At 34.9% G+C, this 26645-nt stretch overlaps 1 protein-coding gene across 7 annotated transcripts in view; it reads left to right on the top strand.

Annotated features, from left to right (window-relative positions):
• Positions 1-26645, top strand: part of LOC128988912 (serine/threonine-protein kinase 3-like) — a 44387-nt gene that overhangs the window by 7799 nt on the left and 9943 nt on the right. For 2 of the 7 annotated variants that reach the window (XM_054410689.1, XM_054410684.1), the window contains exons 1-5: positions 13728-13880; positions 21191-21490; positions 23420-23500; positions 24615-24795; positions 26052-26279. In XM_054410689.1, coding sequence (XP_054266664.1) covers positions 21354-21490; positions 23420-23500; positions 24615-24795; positions 26052-26279 — 627 coding nt within the window. In that variant the 5' untranslated portion in view covers positions 13728-13880; positions 21191-21353. Of the gene's footprint in view, positions 1-13727; positions 13881-21137; positions 21491-23419; positions 23501-24614; positions 24796-26051; positions 26280-26645 lie in introns of those variants that run through there. The other 5 variants (XM_054410685.1, XM_054410686.1, XM_054410687.1 and 2 more) reach the window with 5 other exon arrangements.

Genomic DNA, 26645 nt, shown 5'->3' with positions numbered 1-26645 from the left:
AATAGTCAAAGGTTTCGTCCTACAAGATTTATTTCATTAATATTGATTTTTTATTATTTAATTTTGAAAACTTAGTTTATTATAATAAACTTTGCCAATTAGACACAGTAAACAATAAACTTAAATTTATTATATAGGCTCAATAATAAGTAACTTAAAGATCAATTATGTTGTCCATATAAATGATTTTGAATGATTTCACATGATCATTTTAAAACTTTTATGTCTATTTCATTTTTCAATTTGGATGGAAGATTTTTTTTTATTCGTCAAAAAACACAAAGACTTAGTAGGCTATTTAGGTATTAGGTAAAAATTAGTCTTTTGAGATTTTTTTGTGACATTTTTACATTTTGTGCAATGGAAATACCTAAATCTATAGGTACCTACCTAATGAATAGAACCGGTCTTAATGTTTTTAGATCATTATTTAAGTATCGTAATTTAAGAATAGAATGTAGTAAGTTTTGCTTTCTCAAATATAAAAATTACGCCTCAAGATGAAAGAGATGGTTCTGAGATGTGTTTTGATGAGCCGTGAATGTTCGACTAATTAGCAAAGCCTCTCAGTCTGTGTAAACCGAACTCAACACAAGGCCTAGGCTTCATTAAATGCCACTTGAACATTTCCAAGTTTCAGTTATAGATTCACTTTTTCTCTGCCAGGGTTTTTACTATTTTCTCACACATATGCACGAAACACTCAAGGATTCCTAAAAATAGTAGCGTACTAATAAGATAATTACCGTACAAAAACGTTCTCTTTAAAAAATTAAGTTAATCAGCATTCAAATAAGGGACGCCTATTTTTTGAAATTAGGTAGGTAGTAAAAATTTTGTTGCAAAGCACATTTATTTGTTTCATGTTTTATTGGAAGGTAAAAATATTGCATTATTTATTATGTACTGGAAGGAAATGTTGAAACCCATTATAAATCAGTAAAACTTTCAAAAACGCCCATTTTATTAGCCTAACTTGTATTCACTCTTTTTAACTATTATACATCACTGGTTGTATAGGTAGGTACCGGTATTGTACATTTATGTGCACATTTTGTAATTTTTTGTTTCTTGCTTTATGTATTAATATTGTATTATTATTATGGCTGTTTTGGGTTATATACCTGTAGCTATTGTTAATCTTAATATATAAAAGAAAGTTGTGTTTAGTTACAGCGTTTATAACTAGAAAACTACTGAACCAATTGGCATGAAAATTTACAGGGATATTCCTTAGGTACTAGAATAACATAATAGCCTGTTTCCGTTTCAAAAACCCTTAAGGGAAGCGTCCTATGGCCCTTTGCAGTTTACATGTTAATCTTATGGAAGAATGTGTTATTTTGTTTACCATGCCATGTTTGTCATTTCTTGATTAAATTAAATTAAGGAAACAGCTGTTGTAATGAAAACCTAATTTTTAAAAACAAATCTATGCATAACAAATGAGAGCTATCAAATAGGTTTCTATTCCATTTGTTTTTTACGAATATTTGTTGTCAAATGTAACTGAAGGCAAGTGAAAGCAGCGAACGAGCTCCAACCTAAAGGTGAGTGAGTGTAGTGAACAAACTTCAACCTGGAGGCGAGTTAGCGTAGCGAACGAGCTAACCTGAAGGCAAGTGAGCGCAGCGAACGAGCTCCAACCTAAAGGTGAGTGAGCGTAGTGAACGAACTTCAACCAGGACGTGATTGAGCCATGCGAACGAGCTCATCTTGAAAATGAACGAGCATTTGACATAAAACCACATTAGGACAGGACGACGTCTGTCGGGCCAGCTAGTTGTTTATAAATAAATAATGGGCAATTTTGCGCACAGGCCCCTTTGTTGTTATTTTAGATAATTTAAATCACTTACCAAATAGTGACACACTTTGTGATGTCTTTTAATACTACTGTACCGAAACAGAGTATTGAAACCATATTAGTTGGATTACTTATTCTAAAATACAGCTTAATCATGGCCTGTCAACAACAAATCTTTATTTGCCATTTGTTTGATTTCAATATTATACTTTATACTTTTAATACTTTACTTTGAAATGGCGACCATTCGAATGTAGGTATTTTAAGCCAAGTATGAATGGAGATTATTATATAGGGTACCTACTGAACAATTTTATTACATGAAGAATCTCTGAAAGTTTGTCCTCAAAGGTTTGTACTGCGTCATTCATGAATGGGTTGTGGCTATGAGTTTATAAATCATGCAACTGCCTTCAAGGTGAAGGACTTGCCTTTGTGTTTCAAAAGTGGTTTTGCAAACATTGTTGCTTGACAATTGTTTTAAAAACTAAGAGAAGTATTATATTTCGCCTACCACTATTTTTTTTTTTTTTTTTGTATTTTCAGCATTGAAGTATCGGTATCTTTATTTTGTATATGTTTGCTTAATCTTGTTGTGTTTACTCAATTTACAATAATTTTTATTTTTATGTGGATTATAAAGTTCAGCCTACCATTGTTGGGAACTATTTATGGAATTTGAAGGGAATTATACAGTACCAAGTTAATTTCTTTTTAGTCACCTCAAAGGTGAAGAATTTTGCCAAATGTAATAAAACTGATTTTGAACACATACTTGCTTAAAGATTGTTGGTTTTAGCAAATTTCCTATAGGAAATTAATATTTAAAAAATTGTAAAAAGGGGAAAATTAATTTTCCCTATTTGGAAGTACCGGTAGCTATTACCGTAGGTAAGACCTGAACACGGAGCCGATATACATTTTCATTTTTATGTTCCTAGAAGACAAACACACCATTCATTCAAATTTGTATATATAGATTTATATATAGGTACGTCCGTTGAGACGCGATAACCTGAGTAATTTTTGTCCGATTTTGATTAAATTTGGCTTGAAGATGTAAGGCGGAGTAAACTTAAAGGAGTTCGCAAACCAGCATGATCGGACCATAGGGACGGGGCTTTATGGGGTAAAAATTTGTTACGAGCTAGGTATTGTTAATTTAGCACCAAGACAATATTAGGCCTATCTTGTGCATTATTTGAGTGGTCTTGTTTATATGTTTGGTCGCAGGTAGTCATAGCCTAGGGTAGATATTTTGAGCCCCACAATTAGTGAGTCCCACCCCCTCGTCAATCACTCTACTGGATACTTACTGCTTGTTCCTTATTCCCATCTGTCGAAAAGTGAGAAGTTCTGTCTACCAGGAACAGTTTATCAACTGATAAACGTGTTTTATTTATGTTTCTTATCATGGTAGTGGGAAGGTTTCTGGTTTTAAATCTTTGGTGTTTTCAAGTTTTTGTCATATTTTATATTTTTAATTGTTTTTGAAAGCGAAGTTCGTTTTGATTACAAAACCTTATTAAGAAAGATTTGTTACCAAAATATTTATTTTTTATTTTCCATCGGAATAAATGTAGGCCTACCTGCAATATGTATGTGTTTGTTACAAATAAACTTATGTAACTTTACCAAAAACAATATCCCACACACAACACTTGTCTGTTTGTTCAACATTAAAAGTGATTCCTCAAACTTAAGTTTCAGTAAAATTGTTTTGTAAAGGTTAATGTTTGTATGGCTCAGGCAATACTAATCAGATAGCTGTTCAACAACAACAAGACCTGTTGAAAAAAATCAGGTACCTAATAACTAATGTTAGTAATTTTTATAAGAAGTAAATTTGAAATTTGTTTCCAAAATGCCAGAACTCATTTCTATAAGTTTTAGAACTCTACCATTTCCGCTTAATATTTTGAAAACCTACTTAAAAAATTGTGTAAAGTTTCAAAACTATCGCTGCTTATGGGCAAGTAATATAAAATCAAATGGTTAAACCTCTTCGTGGGACACCGTGTGCTCCCACTATCTCCGCGTTCCGCTATCTCCGAACCCAAATCTGTCCCACCATCTCCGAATTCTTGAGTGACCCTTATAATCACTGCCTGCAGTCACTGCCTGCGTTGTTAGCTGTCATTGCACACGGCTGCGAAGCCCCGTGGATGGAAGATTTGATGAAAATTTAACCCGTGGGTTAGGTTAGGTTAGGTTTGGACGGAAAGTCTTAACGCAGGAAGTAACCGAGGATTATAGGGGTGACTCTGAAATTCGGAGATAGCGGTACACGGAGATGGCGGGACGCGGAGATAGCGGGAGGTAACCGTGGGACACATTGTACATAAAATATACATTGCATTATTCTCTATTCACACTGTTGATTCAAAATATTAGTTGTACGTAGGCTTAAGTTAAAATAATTCGCATTCAATTACTGTACAAACAAAAGTTACTCGTGTTGATCTTGCATTTAGAGTTGGCAAAATGGAATAGGGCCTAGTTCCTTCCTAGTACAGTACAGGGGTTGTTGGTGTGAATGGATTCAGTATGACGATATATTCAACATGTCTAATTTCTAATACATTTCAATCCAAACATAAATTTCTCGTCAGTATCTGAAATTGTTACTATTGAAGAATCTCTCTCTCTATGTGAGCATAGCAGTAGCAGTAGCTGTGGACTATGTGGACCAGTCACTGAGGAGAGTGCAGCGTGGACCGCAGAGTTGTTTATAGTTTGCTGTTTGTGCCAAGTCCACGCATTCTCACAAACGCAAACTCATCCAATGCAACTCCTTTTATTACAAACTCTTTTTCATTTTCCTCCAACAAGGACTGCTTTGAAATATAGATTTTTTTCATTTGGCTACTTTTTTGTAATAAAATGGTGTAAACATGGCACAATAATACAGTAATTAAAATTGGTATGGAGAACAAATGAAAGACTTGGAATGTAGATGTATTAGTATTAATCATACTTTTTTATCTAATGTATTTAAAATTGAAAACAGAACATAACAAAATCTCCATAACTACAAAGTCTAATGAAGCTTGGATGAATGTGGCCTTGGGTAAGAAACAGTTTTTTTACTCAAAACTTTAAATTTGTATACATTAAAACACATTCCAAAACCTGTTTAAAATTAATGAAGTGCAACTAAGCCTTTCCAGAACAATCAATTTTGTTTATATATTGGTGACCGAAAAGTGCTTCCCATCGGCTTCAAACAATAATCACATTCGGTTTAATCATTTGCAACAATCTATCAAGCAACTCGGAATAAATAAATCAACATCTACTCGTAATAAAAACTTGGTTAAATGTTTTCGTCGATTAGTGATGAATTTTAAAACACAATTTCTTTTTTTTTGTACTTTGTCTAGAGCAAACAATTATAAAGAGGTATGGTTGGGTAGTTTTTACATGTTGGGTAGGGCATTGCTGCTAGATCAACAAGGCCTCTTGTCTTCGGCAATTCGCGACATGACAAGCTGTGTACATGTTTAACTATTGGTGCATGCCTTGATTCAGTCCCCTCGTCGGGTCGTTATTCATCATATGTTTGTTGGCATTGTTGTCTCGACAGTCTTTGTTTTATGGTCTGGCGTGGTCCCGTGTATTTACACCGCATTCATTGAGCAACAGCTGCGCAAACCATGCGTTGCAGTCCGCCAGGTGTTAATAGCTTTCGGACTTTTTGACTTTCTGTAAAATAAGTGAGATGGATAATGATTAAAATCTGCTGTTTTCATTGTTGCACAAAAATGTATGCAGAATCAGGCATTAGTCGGGTTTGTCCTACACTCATCTCCATTCATACTTGGCTTAAAATACCTACTATGTATGGTCGCCATTTCATTGAACAGTATTAACAGTATTTGATCTGTTTTTAGTATGTGTTTGAAATTGCTCAAAATACGTCTAACATTCCTAATGATTTGATGAAAAAAGCTTCAGAGATAAATAAATCACCTTCCACCGTAAGAGTGAAGTGTCACAATTTATTGATCTTTGTCACAAATGTGACGAATTTTATTCTAGTGTTAGTTTAATAGTTCGGATTATAGAGACCATTTATTGACATCAGTACGTAAAAAACGCAGGGTATTTTAAGGGTGGATGGCTCACCGTGTTATTACTACTACACGTAGCAGGTTGTCGTGGTCGCACCCCTAGTGTAGGCGCCCGCCGCACATAAACATGATTGATACCACAACAACAACGTGCCCCTCCAGTCCTGTAGGGGTAGTGAGGGGAGTTGAAGGGGTTGTGGAATATGTGCCAGCGTGAACCTTCGCGTTTATATTTTTTAGAGGTTAGATATATTTTCAATCGGCCTTTTCCTTTTCATACTGTATTTTTTATCGTCGGGATATATTATTACGACTATGTAATATTGTGAAGATTAAAAACCAAGTCCTTGATCATTGGGTTTTCATAAATAGTATTAGCTTACAAGAGTAATCTATCTTCTTAATACAAATCCTGGCCCTGGTGCTGTCGCGGTGTCGTATAAACGTAATAATTTATTGTCAAATGCTACAAATCCACAATCGTGTTGTTTTATATAGTTGTAAAATATTATCGTTGATGAAATTGTAGCTAGTGTCGTAAAATGTGTTTATTACTACGGTATTTTTAGATAGTGCTTGCCCGCGAAAAAATTCATCAAAGTACATATTGTTTGTTTTTCTTGTCCAACGAGTCAGATCAAAAATAAAACACACGGTTAGTCTATGGTCAGATTAAATTGGGAGTGAGCTGGTTTAGTGGTAGAACGCGGGGCTGTGGTGCCCGAGGTCATGGGTTCAAATACCGCCAATCACCAATGGATCTTATCTATGTGATAATGCCGCAACCCACTAGGACTAGCTTGAAGTAATGTGTAAAATAGTTCCGGGCTAGAAATAGCGTCATATGTGAGGTGGGGCACACAAATGGTCGGATTAAATACGTCTAAAACAGTTTTTACACCCATCAACCATTTTTGAGGTTAAAATATGCCCGCTTATAGGTTGTTATCTTAATCGGTAATAAAATAAGTACATTGCGTTGGTTTTGTGATTATAATTTGCTGGACATGGTTATCGCTTTGCACAGTCGGCAAGGCTTCAATTCCGTGATAAGCAAAACAGCGGCGAGCGACGACGAAGACGGACGACCTTGGAAGTGTGAATCATGCCTCTGGGCCGAGCAATACCCCGCACACCACACGGCACACAGGTCACGCACCTGTCCAGTGTCAAGCGCATAGTTCACAACATCACAACCACGATGTGGTCAGCAAATTAACCCAAGCAATATAAAAATCCTCAGAGTAGTAGGGTCAAGCAGCATTGGTACGACGTTCATGAAGATACGTATTTACTCTCCTTCGGGTTGCTTTTCTGCGATAAAAAATGTATAGTCATATTACAGCACCAATTAAATTGGGGGCGCTACTCGAACCTTAAATCATGTTTTGAATTTTACGCTATGGATACAAAATGAGTGTAGAATAGAGTGAGAGCCTTGTGTAGCTTTGTTCCTGACAGATTATATGGTTCTTAGACAGGTTGGATTGGTTCTTCAGCCAGGATATATGAAAATTATCAAGGACAGCTGGGTCCCATTTAGGTCTGTAAAGAAGCTACTGACTAATCGGGATCGAATCGGTGACCTCACTGTGAACACTATACTCCTTTACTTTTATCTATGCTATAACCACTCAGCTGACATCATTGGATACCAATTCCCAATAGTGCTTTCTATAAGTTTAACATCCCAGATGCAAATCTGGTATCACTATTTTGTAACAGATGTCTATACTACTACATAGCTTACCGATCTCTATGTGACGTAACATACAAACCAGTTTTACAAACCACAATCACCTCATTTCTGAAAGTACTAAGTGCGATATGTGCTTACAGGTATGACGTTTCTAATTTGTTCAACGCTATACATGTGTTTGTAAGTTTTAGGAATAAAACTATTCTATGCTATAAATAAATATCTTGATCATGAACCGGCAGCTGCAACGTGTATATAAAGTCTATGTGAAGAAACAAGAGCATAAACACATTAACTGTAGAAAAACCGTGTAAATAATAATAACTAATTCACACATTTTTACTTCATATCGCATTGCAAGACGACCTCTCTCATTATCGGGTAAGCTACCAAGGACGGCGCGTGCGCGTGTTTGACGGAGCGTGAGGCGATTTCCCGGATTTAACTGATTAATCGTCGGAAATCGTCCGCCAATCCGATGTCTTCCTTGCTAAAGATGATTTAACTATTGACGTTTGTCGCAATGTAATTCGCTGATTTTGTGAATGTACTTTGCTGATAGAGGTATAAATTAGGCATGGTGTCTTCCTTTTTCTGTGTTTTGCGGGTTCTCCATTTATTTTGTGTTACAAATTAAAATCTAAATACATATACTGTATGTATGTCGTAATAATGAGCAAACACTCTGGACTGAAAAAATTATCTAAAAAACTTCCAACTCTTAGTACAATATTGAATGCGACCCGCAAGAAAAACTGATAATTCGAGTACGGAATACTTGAGGTTGAAATAAACTGAACGTGGCAATCTAATGTGACGCAGGAAACGTCTCGTCGGGGTTCTCTTCCCCTTTTGAACTGAAGACAACATTTATGTAGATTTGTTGTTGATACTGTAGAATACACGTTGTTGTGTATTATGTTGGAATAGTTATGGGATGATTATAGCATTTTATGTAGATTTGTTGATACTGTAGAATACAGTTTGTTGTGTAGGCTATTATTTTGGAATAGTCATGTAATGATTATAGCTATGCATTATCTCTCTTATTTTTTCTTCATTCATAGAGTTTTCTATTTGTGTCAGATATTACTTTTTCATGCATATATTTATGTTCTGTTTGTTCCAGAAAAATATGTACCGATAACAAGTTTCTTATGCAATGATATCACTTATTTACCATGCTTAGTTTGGATACTGACCGAAGACTTGAACTATTTTCATGATTTTATAACAAAATCCCGTTTTCATATTTGTACCTTATCCAGTTCAATGTGTAGTGAGCTGACTTCGATCAAATGTTACTTATTTACTCCAGGTTAAACTTTACATTGCGGGTCCCTATGCTCAAAATACCAAAGGACAAGCAGTTTAACTAACCTTTATATTTGGTCTTAAAAATTTAAAGTTTGTCAAATAAATAGACTACGTTAACGCTCTCAAGTTTTACATTAAATTAATCTACTTTACAATTTTCTTTGGTTTGATCCATAAAGATGATAACCCATATTATGTTTAATCGATGATTAAAATACTCGAGAACTTAAAAAAGAACAGGAGATTTGAAGCAAAATCCTATTGTTTCTAGTGGGTAACTAGTTTCAGGGTTTCAACCCTATTTTCAAGTCATTTTTCTTCTCGTCAAACATATATTACTCAGCACTTGCCGTTGTAAAAATTTAAATTAATAATACACACAACCAAGAAACGCACACGAAGAAAAATTAACTTTACAATATTTGCAACACGCCAAGGACAAAACCAGACTAGACAATTTGAGAATGTGGTTGAAACCCCGAAACTAGTTATCCACTAAAATTAAGTTAATATTTCAAGATTATTTCACATAATACCTTGTGATACACACTTTAATACCTTTTCCCTTACGAGCACTGTGTTTATACACTCATTATGTACATTTGACCATCTATTCAAGGACGTTAGCACAGAAAACGTAAGAATACCAACCGCATGGTAAAAAGCATGGTACCAGCTATTGCATGGCAACGCTGGTGGCGCTGCCTACGGATTGACAGGCAAAGCTCTCTCAAATCGCTTAATGCTTTTTACCATGCGGTTGGCATTCTGGGTATAGTAGTACGTTTTCAGTGACGTTAGGCTCTATCCAGGACTGTACTTCAGGCTGGTCGTATGTGCATACATGTGTATTTGTCTCAAATCACCGTCATACGGTGCGAAGGGGGATATGGTATGCAGGGACGCCGATCATCACGTAATTGTATTATAGTTTCCTTTGGTAAAAAAACCTGCCTACCCCATGCCGCAGTGGACATGTCTGTGTGAATGTATAATAGCATTGACTATATATACCTTAGTCACCTGTGCAGTGTGGCAATTGTCAGACACTACACCTGTGGCCTCCATAGTGTTAGTATAGAGACGTCCATATATGGCTATACCTCACACATCTCACTTTACTTGGAGTTGACATTTACACTCTGAGCGATGTGGCAAAGAAATGTGGTCGAGTGCAGGAGATAACGTTAAAATCTAGCTAAACTAAGATATAAAACATGAACTTTTATTTAGGTTTTCGCGGTCCATGTCGGACATGTTTTTCCTTTTTCGTTGTCAAGTGGGTTTCCAGATCATATTCTCTGCTGATGTTTTGCCCTTATTTTGAAGTTACATTAGTAGTTGAACATAGACTACGCATGGGATTTAGTATGGTGACGTGGTTGACGCCGAAGTCTTGTTGAGAAAACAGATATGTTCACTACATGCCCCTACAAATCCGGAGCATACAATACTGTTGAGATTTTAATAAATGAACAGATTCTATTTATTTTAATGAACTCATTTTATTGAAAATGTAAACACAAAACAAAACTGTACAATCAAAACATAAACAATCATGACACAATAATGATCAGCTGGTATATCAATACAATTATCAGCTGGTATAACAATATAATTATCAGCTGGTATAACAATATAATGATCAGCTGATCACCTGGTATAGCAAATACTCTTAACTACAGAATGTAGCGAGGACGAAGATAAGGCTGTTACGACAATAAGCCGATACAGTACTGTACGTCCTCTCTGATATGAGCTGGGACATTGCATTTGACGTTACAAATGACGCCATTGATGACGCCATTTATGATACATTAATGACACAATGACGTTGAACAGTTGCTTGCAAAACAATCGCTAACTATATTTTATTTTAAATGTCTGCTGTTGACCATTACGATAATGGCAATCCCAAGAGATTTAATTACTCAGATTCGCATTCCGAAATTTAACTTTTTGTCAAACTTAATCAGAACGAGTATTATCAGGCCCGACAGGTTAACCCCGGAATAATATAATGTCAAATCAAATATAATTTGATTCCATTTTCATTACAATAATTTTGCCTCATTATTTTTTTTTCTAAAATAGATCAATCGTAATCGTACGAATTGTTGTGAACTTCAAGTGGAGAAGAATTTGGCAAAGCAGAACTCACATCATACACTTGAGTTGAAGTCAAAGTTGGGGGGAAACAAACTGATGGACTAAAACTGCTCGTTATGTTGACAGTTTGCGGTGAACATTTATAAACGTACGATTCAAATAGATGTATTTGGAGACAGTGCTTTTAATTGGTATTCAAACAATTATTTTACCGATGTTATGTTAGGGAGAGTTTTTCGTTTGAAGATGAGTTAATTGGTAGTATACAAACAAGTCAGAAAAGTTGACTGAGTTAAATATAGCGCTACAATAACCATCGATGTATCTATCTATCTATCTAAATGCATTATTAATGCATTAACGCACCGAAATGCATTAACAGTGACGCCTATCCGTTTGACCTCCTAAAAGATATCTATTTACTGTATAAACAAGTAGGTTTTACTCGTACGATACGAACTGGAACATAAAAGGGGTATATGGTGTAGGCTTTATAATCTTAGTGTTTCTTGGTATTTTGTTATGTAGGCCTGTTCTTTTCTTTTTTTATTCCATCAGTACAATGTTTAAATTACCTAAATAGTTCATCGACTGGCCTATTTTGTCCGTAATGCATTGTAATGTCTTTTCTATATACCTGAAACCCTATATTTTGACCAATAGATGTTATATTTTGCATTTTTATCACGCAATGAATCTACAATATTTGCGAAATTTTGCATGGTTGCCATTTTAATGAAAAGTATTAACATTATTTAAGAAACAAGTAAATATATTGACTGATGACACGGGATACATAGCCTATATTAATCATCCAGAAGTGGGAACCCAAAACTACAAATTGTATGACATGTTTTTCACTCTATTGTTCATAATTATTGCTGAGATATACTAATAAATTATAGTTTAGTTTCGTTCTAGCCTACGTCCGTATGTTGGCTGTCAATCTAAAATAGTTAACACAGTCGTAAAACGAGCTCCTGTGATCTCGCAGCTTCCGTTAGTGTTAGAAGGTACGCGCGCACTGCGCCGTCACGGCCGTCACCGCCGTCACCGCCTTTTTCAGGGGGGGTGCGCGCACTGCGACGGCACGGCCGGCCGTCACGGCCGTCACAGCATTTTGGACTGATGTATTTTGCAATTGAGTTGTTTTGCTGTGAGCAGTGAGAGTGTGGGAGCTATGGATATCGACGTAGACGTGGTGGTAGTTGGATTAATTTTAGGAGAAGAGGAAGAGGAGAGGAAGAGGAAGAGGAAAGCGAGATTTTGTATACATAATATAAATAGAAAACGACTAGGTTTTGATGAATTTCACACATTATTCCCCGATCTTGTAGAGGACGATTACAAATTTGTCTAGTACTTTAGGATGACCCATGAAAAGTTCGAATGTCTACTTCGAAACCTAGAGGAGAGTCTTTCTAGACATGATACAAATTTCCGTGCCGTGGGGTGCGCGCACTGGGACAGCACGGACGTCACGGACGCCGCGGAATTGTCCTGAGATTCGCTCCTCCGAACTTTCTGACAGACGTCGGTGGCGGCGGTGGCGTCGGTGACGGCCGTGCCGTCCTAGTGCGCGCACCTCCATTACATTACATGGGAACGACTTTTGGAAAAGGCCGGCCGTGACGTCCGTGACGGCCGTGACGGCGCAGTGCGTAGAGACTCGGTATTTCGTTCAACCAGGGAATGATTTTCCATCCTGTAAACAATGATTCTTGTTGATATTATTAATACGATTTTTTTATTTGTAGTATCAGTTATGTTGAAATTGTTGCATAACCATACAACTTATATTTTCATGCATACATGATACTGTAGTAGGGCCTACTAGTTTTGCCAGTTTATAACTTGTTTCGTAAGGGTCTAAATTTTGTCTACCCATCTATGGTGATAATTCAGCAACTCTTTAAGATCCATTTGGGCTTATTGCAGCTTACTTTTTTCGTTGTACAATTAATAGGCCTATACACTTCGTTTAACCTGTTGATAAACCGCACTAATACGGTCTTGTATTCAGATTTTTTTCACACACTGTACAACTGTACTACCTCTATTACTACCTGGTGTGGATCAACGTCCGCACTAGTGAGTACTACGATTATTCGTAGTACTTTCCTGATAATTAGCCCAATTCGTTAATACCAATGCAAAAATGTGGTTCGGATTCCACTGTACTGTAGGTCCCTAAGTTGCCATTGGCTGTATAGGTTATTAATTAACAGCTGTGTCTCAGGAATATGTCGGCCTTAGTCACTAACAAGACTACAAGATCGCTTCACTCATCCTCCACTCATCTTCATTCATTGGCTTAAAATACCGTACTCATTTCAATGTTGAGTTTTAATCCTCTTGGGAGTAGCCCTCAATTAAGAGTCTGACGAAAAAACTTCTTGATCATCACTCACGCCCTACTACCGTGGTTGGCAGTCGACTATTTTTCTCTTTTTCTTGACAAATATTTATTGAACATACCGGTACATCGAATGCAATTTCTACCGTCCAATTTCGTGCGGTCTATTTCTCCTGCTTCAGTATACACCCAACTAATTGTTTAATATCTGCGATCAGCTGATTAGTGTCGTCTGTGCGGGTGTTCTGGTCACAGGAAAGCTTACATCACCGAGCGGTTATTTCCGTACATCGGCTATCGGGCATCACACGGCTCACACCACACAGTCATAGTCACAGTAGCCAGTCTCAGTCAGTGTATGCTGTGGTCTGTGGTGTACTGTGTTCTGTGAGGTGTGTGGTGTTTTGTGGTGCGTTCAGTGATAGTGGAAATTCGGTGTCGGGGATTTGAGCGTTTCTGTGGTTATCGTGTTGTGTGTTTCTTACTTGGTTAATCCGACGATAGCATTGTTTTTGACCAGTAAATATTACTAGAGATTTTTTCAGTCACTTAAAAACAATAACCCTACAATCATAAGTCTGAGGGGAAATTGTGGGTTTTAGTAGCTGTGCAAAAGGCAGCAATATGGTCCGCATGGCATACTTGCGTTGTAGACATATATAGTTTCTAAATATATGATTTTTTCATCCCTGTTCAAATGTGTTATTGCAATGTATCCGCTCAAATGCACCAGATCTATTGGTGTGCGACTTTTCTTTTGGTGGTTGTTTATTAAAATTCCAGAGCTTACGTTTGCAAAAACAATTTCTCAACAAACTTAATGTTGTAAAATCGCTGGTGTTCCTGATACAGTACAACGTTTGACAAAACACATGCAGATTCATTTTTTATTTAATTATTTAATGCATTCTTAATTAATAGTGTCCTTTAAAAGTAAAATTCAGAAATTAAGTAGGTAATTTTATAAAAATCATTACTGTGAACTAATTAGTTTTATGAATGAAATAACTCGATTTAATAACAATCTAAAATAATTTGTTCTTTACACTAGTCTTTAGGCCTACAATTTTAAAATGTAAGCAAATCAAAAACTTCTTTCATTAAATCAATTTAAACTTACATCCTATCAGCCACAGTACAAATCTTTACAGTTGTTTTTTATTGCAAAGAATTTCTGTATAAAATCTAAGTGATTATCCATGTAGTGGCGAGTGGCGGCATGGTGACGGTGACATTCAATGTTAAAAGTTACTGAGAGACAGTTCTTGATAGGCTGTCGCTCTTGTTGTCATGGCAACCAAACTGTCCATTGAAATTGAGATGTTCTTAGATTATCTGGCTGATATCACTGCCACTGACTAGAGCCACGTAAATTGTGCTCCCGATTAAAATAACTGTAAAATAATTCAGTTACGTAAATTAATTAAAAATAAACTTTAAAAGACATATTCAAGAATTACATTTTTAAACAAATTTGATATTATGTGTAGATCTACTCACTTGTTTTAGTTTGACACTAATCATTTAAAAATTTGAAACATTAACACAACTGTTGCATGAATTTTGCCATCTTATAATATTGTATCCATTTTTGTAAACTGGTGCAAACCGTTGGGAAATAAATAAATAAACAAGGTATGATAGCCCCCAGATTACCAATAAATTTTGAAAAACGTGTAAATCCCTTTCATAGTAGTTTATGGATCACACTTATCAACTAATTTCACTTTAAGCAAACTAATTACTGAACAATTACCTTTAGCCTTTGTTCTTGCAGTTGTGTTAGATTCCCACTATTTCTGCAAGAACAAAGGCGAAAGGTAACAATAGTTCTTCAATAATTAGATTTTTAAGTTCTTGCCACTGGTAAAATACGTAAAATCATCTAAACAATCTAGTTGGCAAGTAGGCCTACAGGATCCTTGTACTACCGTTGGCTGGCTGTTAGTAATGGTATGAGTTTGAAGCCTGTTTGCTTCTCTAAGAGGTACCATGGGATATTTAGCAAATTTAAAGTTAGGTACAAACATCTAGGCACATAGTAAGTTTACGTCAAAAAATAATACGTATTCTCCCAAGCATGTAAAAGTATTTTTTCCTAAAACTATTAATAGGCTTTCAAAGTTTTCAATTTAAAATAAGGTTTAATTTACAATAATGTGTTTCAATTATATTCCTTCACAAAATAGTTGGTGTTTTCACTGTGGGCTTACACACTAAATCTGTTGACAATGTTGAAACTCCAGCCAAACAGAATGTTGATAAGGATGGTTGACCTGACTGATAGTGGCTAGCTAATGTTGAACAGACAGATAAAAATGTCTATATGGATATTGTAGCTTGTGTTTAGTCATTGTCTTCAAAGTTTGGCTATATTTGACTACGTTAGACCAAGGTATAACATTACTGATATAAATAAATATGTAACATTTTTAATCGCGTGCTGACATAACGTAATTGTGGATATTCATAGGGATGCACTGTGGATGCGATGCTCCCTGGTGTAGATTGTCGGCACTAGTAGCACTAGTACTACGACTTTCAGCAGTACTATCCTGATAATTAAACTAATTCGTTAATTACAAGGCAAAAATGTGATTTGGATTCCACTATAAACTGTAGGTCCCTTAGTTGCCATTGGCTGTATAGGCTATTAACAGCTGTGTCTAAGGAATATGTCGGCCTTAAGTCACTAACAAGACTACAAGATCGCGTCACTCATCCTTCATTCATATTTGGGTTAAAATACGCACATAGTTGTGTCCTGTCTTAAATAATTGATTGATTTAATAGCTAATTGTTGAGTTAAATTATTTTTTGGAGTAGTTTCTGTTGTCTTTGGCCAACTTAAAAATTCTTACTTTGATGCACCACTATTTGGGTCAGTCATATCCTTGCGACATTTTAAGACCATTAATGAATATCTCTTTTTTAAACACTATTGCAAATTTTAATTTTAGTTTTACTTTATACTTTAGAGATTCATCTTACTTTTTGGGTAGGTTTCCAAAGACTTTTTAAGCAAAATGTGTGTGAATGTGAATGCAAGCTGGTTACATATAGGGTCAGTTGTCAGCAACTCAACTGGAAATGAGGAATAACAACCCACTATCAATTGTTATCAATAATGTGATAGCCATGTCCGGGAAGGGAAACCAACCAACCAATACATCAACTGGCCTGGCAGAACGTTATTGTATACAAATGATTACAATTGTTGACTTACTTTGAAACTTACTTAATGAGATGTAGGTATAGAGGCCTTATCGAAATCAAAGCATTTGTGTAATTTGTATCTCTTATGTGACATTAATATTACAATACTATTTCTGTCAATTACAGTACCCTGAGCTGTAAGATCCTTACCTATTAACTTAAAATATTAATAATAATTTTTTTAAAGTATAAACACTTATAAGTAAACGTAGCGTATCTTTTATATCGTAGGAGTTAGCTAAATACGTTTTCACCACCTCAATTAACAAAAACATACTTTTCCCAAAATAAGCGGTACAATTGAAACTTGTTAATTAAACGGTGGGTGTGAAACAATTTCATACAGAATTTTCAATGGACCAAAAACGCTAAACCAATCTTGGCGCTTTTAGATCTGTTTATTTTTAAGATAAAACTCAACACTGTCAGTCTACTGTCTTTTAAAAATTATCTATTATATGATTTTCTAGGGGTGATTGACGATAATGAGCATTTTATTCATTCCCAAAAAATAAAATAAACCTGTCCAATTGTACAAAATTGTCAGATATTAGGCACCAGTGACCTGGTTTAGCAAGGGGGAGGCAGTCGCTGTATCAGCATTACAGTGAAAGTGTAACCCTTTGCCAATCCACCCCCTTCCCCTTCTCCTTCAGTCATTATTCACCCCCCTTCAGTCACTGACTTGCCCTACAGTGTCCTTGTTAATGTTTTAAACTCCCTGCCCCCCCCCCTCAACCTGCCTCCAGTTTCACTTTCATTCATGGTGGTGTTTTTAGCTTCCTTAACTTTGAATATGCAATGCAATCATATTGTCTTGCTTGGTAAACGCTGCCGATTAAATTTTGAAATTATGAGGAAAGTTTATGGGAAATCAATTTTTGTTTGATTAGGTACTACATTAAAGATTTACTATTTTGCTATATTTTTTTACATTACCTCGTTTACACCTTATTTTTAGAAGGTGTCAGTTTTATTTTGGAAAGTAAACAAAAGGGTATATTTAATGAGATTAACTTTAAGGGTTTCAGGAGATTTTACTTGAATTTTACATACTATTATTTGTAGTCAATAAAAATGGATGAGTTGTTTTTCCTAATTTGACCTCCAATTTCAATATGTAACTGAATTCAAAAATTGAAACAACAAATTTATTTAATATTTTTCTTGTTCCAATTTGATAAAATAACTATTTCCCAGTCAAACAGTTCCGTCAGTTTTTTTCTTTATAAAATATAGTTTAAAATGGTTTGTAGCTATATTTGGAAAATAGTTGGTATTTTGTTGAATGACATATTTTTAAGAGCAGAGAATATTTTAATACTTCATTTCATGAAATTATTTATTTTGGTACACTCTAGGATACGGTATCTCAACATTAAATATTCATGCAGATTGACAGTTAAATTAAGAATTGTTACATTGCAAGCTATCATCAAAGTAAATTCAGTAGGCCTAAACCTCACAAGACTGTTCGTTCAATTTAATCATGTTTTGCTATAGGTATTCACTTTTCAATACCACACAACTAAATAAAAATTGGAAAAATCTTCCTTTATAAAAGTGTTTTCTTTCAAATTGAGATAGCAGCCTTTTGAAGACTGAAAGATTGTGCAAGATGGAATTTTCAATACTTTTGGGATTTAGGCTTACAACCCCAAATCTAAGACAGGTGTCAGAAATGCCCTTCGAGCCTCAATGTTAGCAGCAGTGTAACTCATTCCATTGGAATTCTTGTTTTTCTTCTTCAAAATACTACCCAAAGCTTTGCCTTATTTTTACAAAACTGATAGTATAATCTTATGATAAATCGTTCAACAAATTTCATGATTTTTGGTTGTTAGTCTCAGATAATGACTGTACAGAACTTAAGGGGGTCCTAATTGAATTATCCATCTATTGGGTATTTTGTAAAGAGTTAACAAAAACAACATTAATTACTGAGTCTGATAATTTTCAGAACCTGCTGGTTTGCTTAATGAATGTTCCAATGTAAAAAATATGGCATCTAAGTGTAATCTGTTTTTTGTGAGTGTTAATTTATACAATAATGAGAAAAAATATAAAGGATCTTTCACAAAGCAAAAAAATCAGTGTTTAAATGTATATAAACCAAACAAGTCAATATTTTATCAGCTATTATTTTACCACTCACCAAATTTAGCATAACTTTGAATATTTTTGCTCGTACTATATTCCCATTTATCATTTTGGTTTGCTTCCATTGTGTTATGAATTCCATCCAAAGTTCTTATTTTGGATTTTTCCCAGATTTGTCTACATACCCTTGAAACGTGTATTTGATAATACCGTAACTTTAAACCCCCAAACTACCTTTGAATTGCGATCTAATTCATACAGGGACTTTATTTGGAACATGTTGCTTTTTAGTGGAAGTTTTTTATGCTAAGTTTAAATCAGTTGATGAGATCTGGTGTGGTGGATGTTGTCGGCAGTCAGATGATGGCTGTCTTTGTCCAGTGTTTTGAGAGTCAATGTTAGCTCAAGCGGAGGCCAGTCGGTGTCTCTGACGCAGAGTCTTGGCAGAATGTCACACTATTTTTGTCACTCGCATCTGCATCAAGTTCATACTAACTGTGTGTCCCTTTATTTGCAAACATTTAATTTGTCCAAGGATAAGATTCAATCAATTGGCGCTGAGTATTTAGTACTATGGTTTTTGAGTTTGTAATGCAGTTACAATTAAGTTGTATTTAAATATCTAAACCCTTAAGTCCTAACCAGTTTCATTGGTTTGATTGTGTCCAATTTTATCATTATTTCCCGCTTTTTATGAAGAAATAAATTCTTTTTGAACAATTTTTTTAAATTTCAGACATTGTAAGAAAAAGTAAGAATTAGCCTAGCTAAATGCTTGATTTGACGTTGACTCTAGTCTATGGAATACCCAGCCTGTCAACTTCCGAACACTATCCACATTTATATAGGTTGTTTAATTTGTTTTAAAAATACATTTCGCCTAAGGATCATTAGGCCTAATACAAGTTGTATCATTGTACACGTTTTATTAAATTGACAATAACAATCACAGCAATTAATTATCCTAATGTCATTTTGTAGTTTACAGAAAATATAATTGTATAATTATTGTTTTGATTTAACAGCTTCATCAGATTGTTTTATGAGTTAAAAGTGACTTTTTGCATTGTCATGAAGCAACACAACAAAACAATGGGCTGTAGGCCCCTTGTCTCACAATGATGAGACCCCCTTCCCTCTACATGGCTATTTGCATTTTTAAATCCCTCACATTCAGTTTCCTGTTAGAGAATAGTAAATGTGAAGAGTGTTTTTCGCAAAGAGAATTCATTTTTTAAAGAATTATCATACATTTTTAAATTAATTTAGTATATACAATTTTGTTGTGGCAGCCTTTATTGTTGCATATTTCAGAGAAAATTTTCTAGTTAATTGATCAATATCCCTTTGACAGTTACAAAAAAAGGCCTCATTTCCATTTTCCAGTCATAGAGCTTTTGCCTACTCCACAATAAGCATAGCAATCAAGCAAATTTTGTGTGATTGCTATTCAGTGTTTTTATTTTTATCCTTTGAGTCCCTAAAGAATACCATTAATAAACGATGGCCTGTGAAAAATATTATTAACATATTAGCTACCAACTATACTCATCCCTCAGTTACAAAGGATTGTCAGTCGGTAGGGAACGTGTTAATAGACATTTCACTTTCAGTACTTAACTTCAGTTACATTTATAACAAACTATCTATGTAAGCATAATTCAACAAAACTGTTGACACACATACCTGAAATGTATTTCAACATAAAAATCAACCAGATCATACTTGTACTGCGGGTACACCAGTTTTATTGTTGTGGGCCAATAGGCTTGAGAGGTTGGCAACCCTGTTAGACACACTTAGGGTAGATCAAGGGTTTAAACTCTGTCTAGGCAAGTCAGTGTGTAACCTATGAGTTCACCAGTCTAGCTGGCAGAGCTTGTTGGGAAAGGCCCACCTAAAATAAACTGTGGAAGGCTCAAGTAGAATTTGGCAGGAGGGGTGAATTCTTTGAGTTGCACCGCAAATCTACCATTTTGCTACCTTAACCATAGTGATTCTTACTAGTACTTTCTTACTTACTTACTGCTGTGGCCACTAGTACCCTAAATGACACTTGGCCTCCCGAACACACTGTCTCCATACATCTCTTCATCTTACCCTTCTTCCCAGTTTTCTTATGTCCTTTTCTACTTGGTCCCAACATCTCAGTTTCGGTCTACCAAGGCGTCTTATTCCTTCTGGGTTGTTCACCAGTACTTTCTTTGGTAAAGAGTTGTTCTTTGCCCATCTCATACTTCTACCCCATACCTCAGTGACAATGTCCTGATCTTTAAATCATTCTCTCAATTCACAAATTATGCTTTCATCAGGTTAATGTAGGCATAATTAAATCAATAAAAGCCAGGAGCTCAAAGGGTTAATGGGATGTGTTGGTTTCAATTATGTGAAATATTAATCTATAATATTTTTTATCTGAATAAAAATTGCCAAAAGGCTAGTGTAAATTCACACTCACAGTTTATTAAGGTTGTTCCACGTTATATAAACGTCATCATTAATATAATTTATAGATGTCATGATAATGCAATTGCTTTGATGAAAATTTGATTATAAATACAAGAAACTATAAAATACTGAACTTGTAAATAAACTTAACGTCAAAGTAAACTATCGGAGGAGCACAGTGATGGATTGGAGGTAGTTAACAGTGTAGTGTCGTGTGAAGTGTGCGCGATGGAGAATACTTTAGTGTTCAAGAACGGTGGAGTGTTTGGGCCGTCAATGCCCACCATCAACTGCCAAACTTGCCGGGCTCGACGGCTGAAAAGACTGATGACGGCGTCGTTCCCGCAACATCATTCTGACACCTGGTTCGTACTGAGACTATGTCTTAAAGTTAAATAACTCATTAATCATCATGCTTTTTGGTTAAAGTATTATTTACATTTGTTTTCTGCAAATTAAGTCTCCAGTCTAAGGATCATAACATCAAAAATGGATAAACGTTTGAAAATTTAGAGGTTTTGCTTACCATGTGTAGCTAAGATAGGTGGTAAATGGTAGAAGATTTAAGTTCAATTTTTGTGTAGCTTAATTTACTTTTTATTGTAGAGCTAATCAATGTTGATAGTACAGCGAGAATTAAATATTTTTCTTCTAATTTGCAAAAAGAAAATACAGTAGAACCTCGATAGTTCGATACTAGTGGACTTAAGGGATGTTGAACTATCGAAATGTCGAACTATAGGGAGTAAATGTAGTTTAATATACAGGAAGAAAGAACAATATAGAAATCACCCAAATTTATTAAATACTTAAAAGCTTAACAATTTCCCTGTTCATTAGTTAAGTCTCAAGTCAACAATAAATTACAAATTAATGTTCAAGTCAGCGTACACCACAGTAGTAACCATTAAATATCACTTGACAAAATAGCTCAGCCCGTGTCGAACAACAGGAAGTGTCGAACTATTGAGAGTCGAACTATCGAAGGTTTACTGTATTATATTTTTCTTTAAATGAATATGAACCGCCATTTATAAAACCAACACATAAAATCCAAGACCCCCAATAGTCTAACCTAACACACTTTGTGTAAAATAAAAATTGGTAATTTGAAAGTTATACTAACAAATATCTTATTAATCTTGTCTATAAAATCAAATTTTGTTGTAAAATTTTTACAGAATTAACAATACAGTGTTGAAAACCAACCTAGACTGAGAGATTCATTAATAACATAAAGTATACATACAGAACAAGTAAATAATTAAGATGTGTACTTTGTATAAAGAAGAGACAAGAAGTTTACATAAAAAATCATTAGTACATTAAATCACACTTTAGCTTTTGTATTTAATCACCAATCAAATAAAGACATTTATACAATTACATTGATTATTCCCCTCATATAAGCAGAAAGTTGCTTTTGTTCCTTTGTTTCAATTTTTATAATTATAATTGTTGGGCAAAATCTGTATTTATCCCACATTTTTATTAGTAACAAACAACAAATAAGAACATGTAAACATATAAGATTGAATGATGTATGTGTGGAAAATGTGAACCAGAGAGAAACAGTCGTGAATAGGGAATCACCAATACGTCATTAAGCTGTGTAGTTGACAGGGAAGTCATCTAGTCATCAACCAAGTTGTTTTGAAAACTCTGATTCTCTCTTGATTTCAATACACCAACTGTACCTAATCTTCCATTAAATGTATTTTATCCCTGTATTACAATGTATCATGTATTGTATTATTGTCATCTACAGTGATGAAAGTGTTGGATCTTAATCAAAAATATGCTTGATTAACCATGGATGCACAATGTTGAACAAATGATCACTGAGCAAGTTTAGCCATTTACAAACAATTTATTACCAGATTTGTTATCCCCCTTGTGCATTAACATAGCATAACCATCCGGAAGATTTTAATTTGATTTAGATAAACTAAGGCCCCTTCAAGTACCCGTAATGTGTAGCTTCGGTATCGGTACATAAGATATTTAACAAGGTATGATTGACATTTGCACTGACAAAACAGGTTAAGGCATGTGTCCCAAGAGTTGAATGTAAACTCATATTCAACTAAGAGAGAAGAATCAATCACCACTAGCAGGAACTTTTGCAACAAGCTGTGCTAGACTTGTGTTAAATGTCATAATCACTTTATCACATAATCACTTTATCATAACCTCTTTGGTTTAAAACACTTGTTAGCAAATTTAGGTAGGTATTCATTCAAGCAACCATTCCCTCTGATAATTGTTGTTATATAGTTTCCATTTTGTTTCAGTGAGCTCAAAAAATTATCGGAAGAGAGTCTCACAAGACAACCGGAAGAAGTGTTTGATATTATCTGTAAATTAGGAGAAGGGTAAGTGAAATTATTTTCTGTATCTTAAATCATATTTAATTTAAAATGTGTATCTAACTGTATCAATGAAAAAATCAAATATTTTTTATTTTGAACCATAAAACAACAAATCAAAATATGTAAAAGAGAAAAACAATTTGAGTTCAAAAATTTTTAAATTTAAGTTTCATGTTATAGTTGTGGCTATTGATACTCTACTGTTAACTAAATGTTCTATTCTTATATGAAAGCTATGACTGTTTTAGATTTTTAAAAGAAAAATATTCACTACGCCAATGACACAGTGTGCTGCTTTCAAATACCATAATATTTCTTTTAAACACTCTTAGTTTAACAATGCTATATCATAGTAAAATGGTAGGCCTAACTCTTAACTATCATACTAACATGAAAAAATAAGTAGAATTTAAATCTAACAAACTTCCGAAAATTATTCAACACTTTGCTTTTTGAGGTAAAGAAAACAAAACTGGCTTAAGCTTATTTTTACAAAATATGGGATGTCTATCTTAGTGTCCAGAGTCAATAAATTGTAACAGAGGTTCACCCTAAGAGTATTATTTTGATTCTATGTCAAACTGTGAGAAGTAAAATAACTTTTGGGACAAGTTCAGAATGACACTTTTGAATTTTGATCACTATGTAATAATGCCTCTTTCTGTTTGCAGTTAGATTGTTCAACAATGAAAACAGCTGATTTAAATTATAAACATTAAATTGTAAGGAAGCACTATTGTGTGTAGTAGGGGGACTGATTTAAAGCAAGGGAAAATCAGCTGATAGTTTTTCTCTTGCTCTAAATTTCAGCTTGATAAACCAATTATTTTCTTTGTTATCAGCTGTCATTGAAAATAGCTAATATCTGTCCGGGTTATGAAAATACCTTATTTATCTGCACTTTCAAATTGTTAACTTGGTGTAAACAATTATTACTTTGTACTTAGATGTATGAAAAAGTAAACCTTGAAACACACCAATACAATACATTAAAAATACACCAAGTCAACAGTTCAAACACATAAGACTGTGACACTTACATTATTGACATTGAGCATCAAAATGCAACTTTGGGTCTAAAATTAATCCATACAGTTTATTGAACTGTTGTGTGCAGATCATATGGCAGTGTGTACAAAGCCCTGCACAAGGAGTCGGGCCAGGTGTTGGCCATCAAACAGGTGCCTGTGGACACTGACCTGCAGGAGATTATAAAGGAGATCTCCATCATGCAGCAGTGTGACAGTCCATATGTTGTCAAGTACTATGGCTCCTACTTCAAAAACACTGATCTCTGGGTGAGTTAGTGAAATTGTTGTATGTAAAAGATATAAGGAACATGTCGGCCTTAGTCAGTAACAATTCTACAAGATCTTGCACTCATCTCATACTTGGCACACCTACCTTTGTATGGTCGCCATTCCAGTTAAAAGTATTCAAGTATGCTTTTGTCCATGTATGGATATTGTTGTTTGTGAGGAGTTATCCAATTCAAGGAAGGTTCCCTCTTTAGTACAGAATATACAAATACATATACTTTTTGTTTTTCTTTCTGAACAGATGGACACAGATTAGATGGGCTCTGAATTTCCAGGTCTTGTCATTATCACGTAACTAAATTCCAATGGTGATTTACAGGATTTGAACTTAGGACAGATGAACTCTTACCTTAGTAGTGTGGTGATAAGTTTTAGAGGCATGAATGATTTTATTAGGGTCTAAGGTTAAAATTGTGTACCGGTACTGTAGTTAGTGGATTTTTTAAATGTATTTGTTATGATGTCTGATAAACACTTTAATGGTAGCCATATTACTCAATTGAGACGGGGAGAAACTTGCCGTACTTATGAGTGAAGGACAAGAGTAGAATCGAGTTAAATGCCTTGAGTAGCTTTGTTCATGGCTAATATCACATGTTTTCTAAGCCTAGACGATCATCTAATACTTGAATACTTTAAATTGAAATGTCGACCATAAGGTATTTTAAGCCAAGTATGAATGGAGATGAGTGTAGATCTTGCAAACTTGTTACTGACTAAGGCCGACATGTTCCTTAGACAGGACTGTTAATAATTAGCCCATACAACCAATGGCAGCTAAGGAACCTACAGTTTATAGTGGAATCCGAACCACATTTTTGCCTTGTAATTTACGATTTGGTCTAATAATCAGGATAGTACTGCGGATATTACTCACCAGTACCTTAATCCACACCAGGGAATATGGCATTCACAGTGCATGCCTTATATATCCACAATACTTGACTTCCAAGTAGCTCCATCCATTTATTAAAGCCCAATGGTATTAAGAGTCATTGGATCCAGTTTAAAGCCATCAAACACTTTGTGGTTCTTCTCAAGGTTTTTAACCTTCAACCTTTTGATCGTTAAGTTAAGACAATTCCTGTAACCACCCAGCTACCCAGGTACATTGGTAATTTTCAATGAAATAAACCGATTTAAGGCGCCATATTAAATTGAGCGTCTTCAGATCTAAATATTTTACTCAATGACTCTAGGTCATATCTACTCTATGTTAACTTATGACATTCCAGATCGTGATGGAGTACTGTGGTGCGGGCTCAGTGTCAGACATCATGAGACTTCGGAAGAAGACACTGTCAGAGGAGGAGATTGCAACGATACTCTGCGACACGCTCAAGGGTTTGGAGTATCTACACCTGAGGAGAAAGATACATCGCGACATCAAGGCGGGCAACATTCTGCTCAACACGGAGGGCCACGCTAAACTGGCTGACTTTGGTGTGGCAGGACAATTAACGGTAAATCACCCGACTGTAATGTTGTATTGTAATGTTTAGTGTAGTCTCGTGCTAAAGTTTTGTGTGACCATCAACAGTTCTCATGCGGCAATAGTTATAATGTTTCCCTATTACAGTTCTTCCAGATTTTTAATGTAGCAAAAAAAAAAATAGTGTTTTTTCTAGTAATTTATATATTATCATGTTTACTTACTCCCCTATACATAGAATATGGATAAACTATTGTTTATATTTTTTTTTAAATTTTTGATTTTTTCATTAAAACTCCAAAAACTGTAACGCCCTAAACAATAGTTATTGAAATTTAGCATGTTACATTCCTCTTAACTCTAAACGAAATGTTGTAACCCTAAATGCTGTAAAAAT

Source organism: Macrosteles quadrilineatus, unplaced genomic scaffold (genome assembly GCF_028750875.1).
Source record: "Macrosteles quadrilineatus isolate MER2022 unplaced genomic scaffold, UCM_ALF_1.0 Scaffold_3__2_contigs__length_128488019, whole genome shotgun sequence".
Taxonomy (NCBI): Eukaryota; Metazoa; Arthropoda; class Insecta; order Hemiptera; family Cicadellidae; genus Macrosteles; species Macrosteles quadrilineatus.
This window is presented reverse-complemented; position numbering and strand designations above follow the sequence as displayed.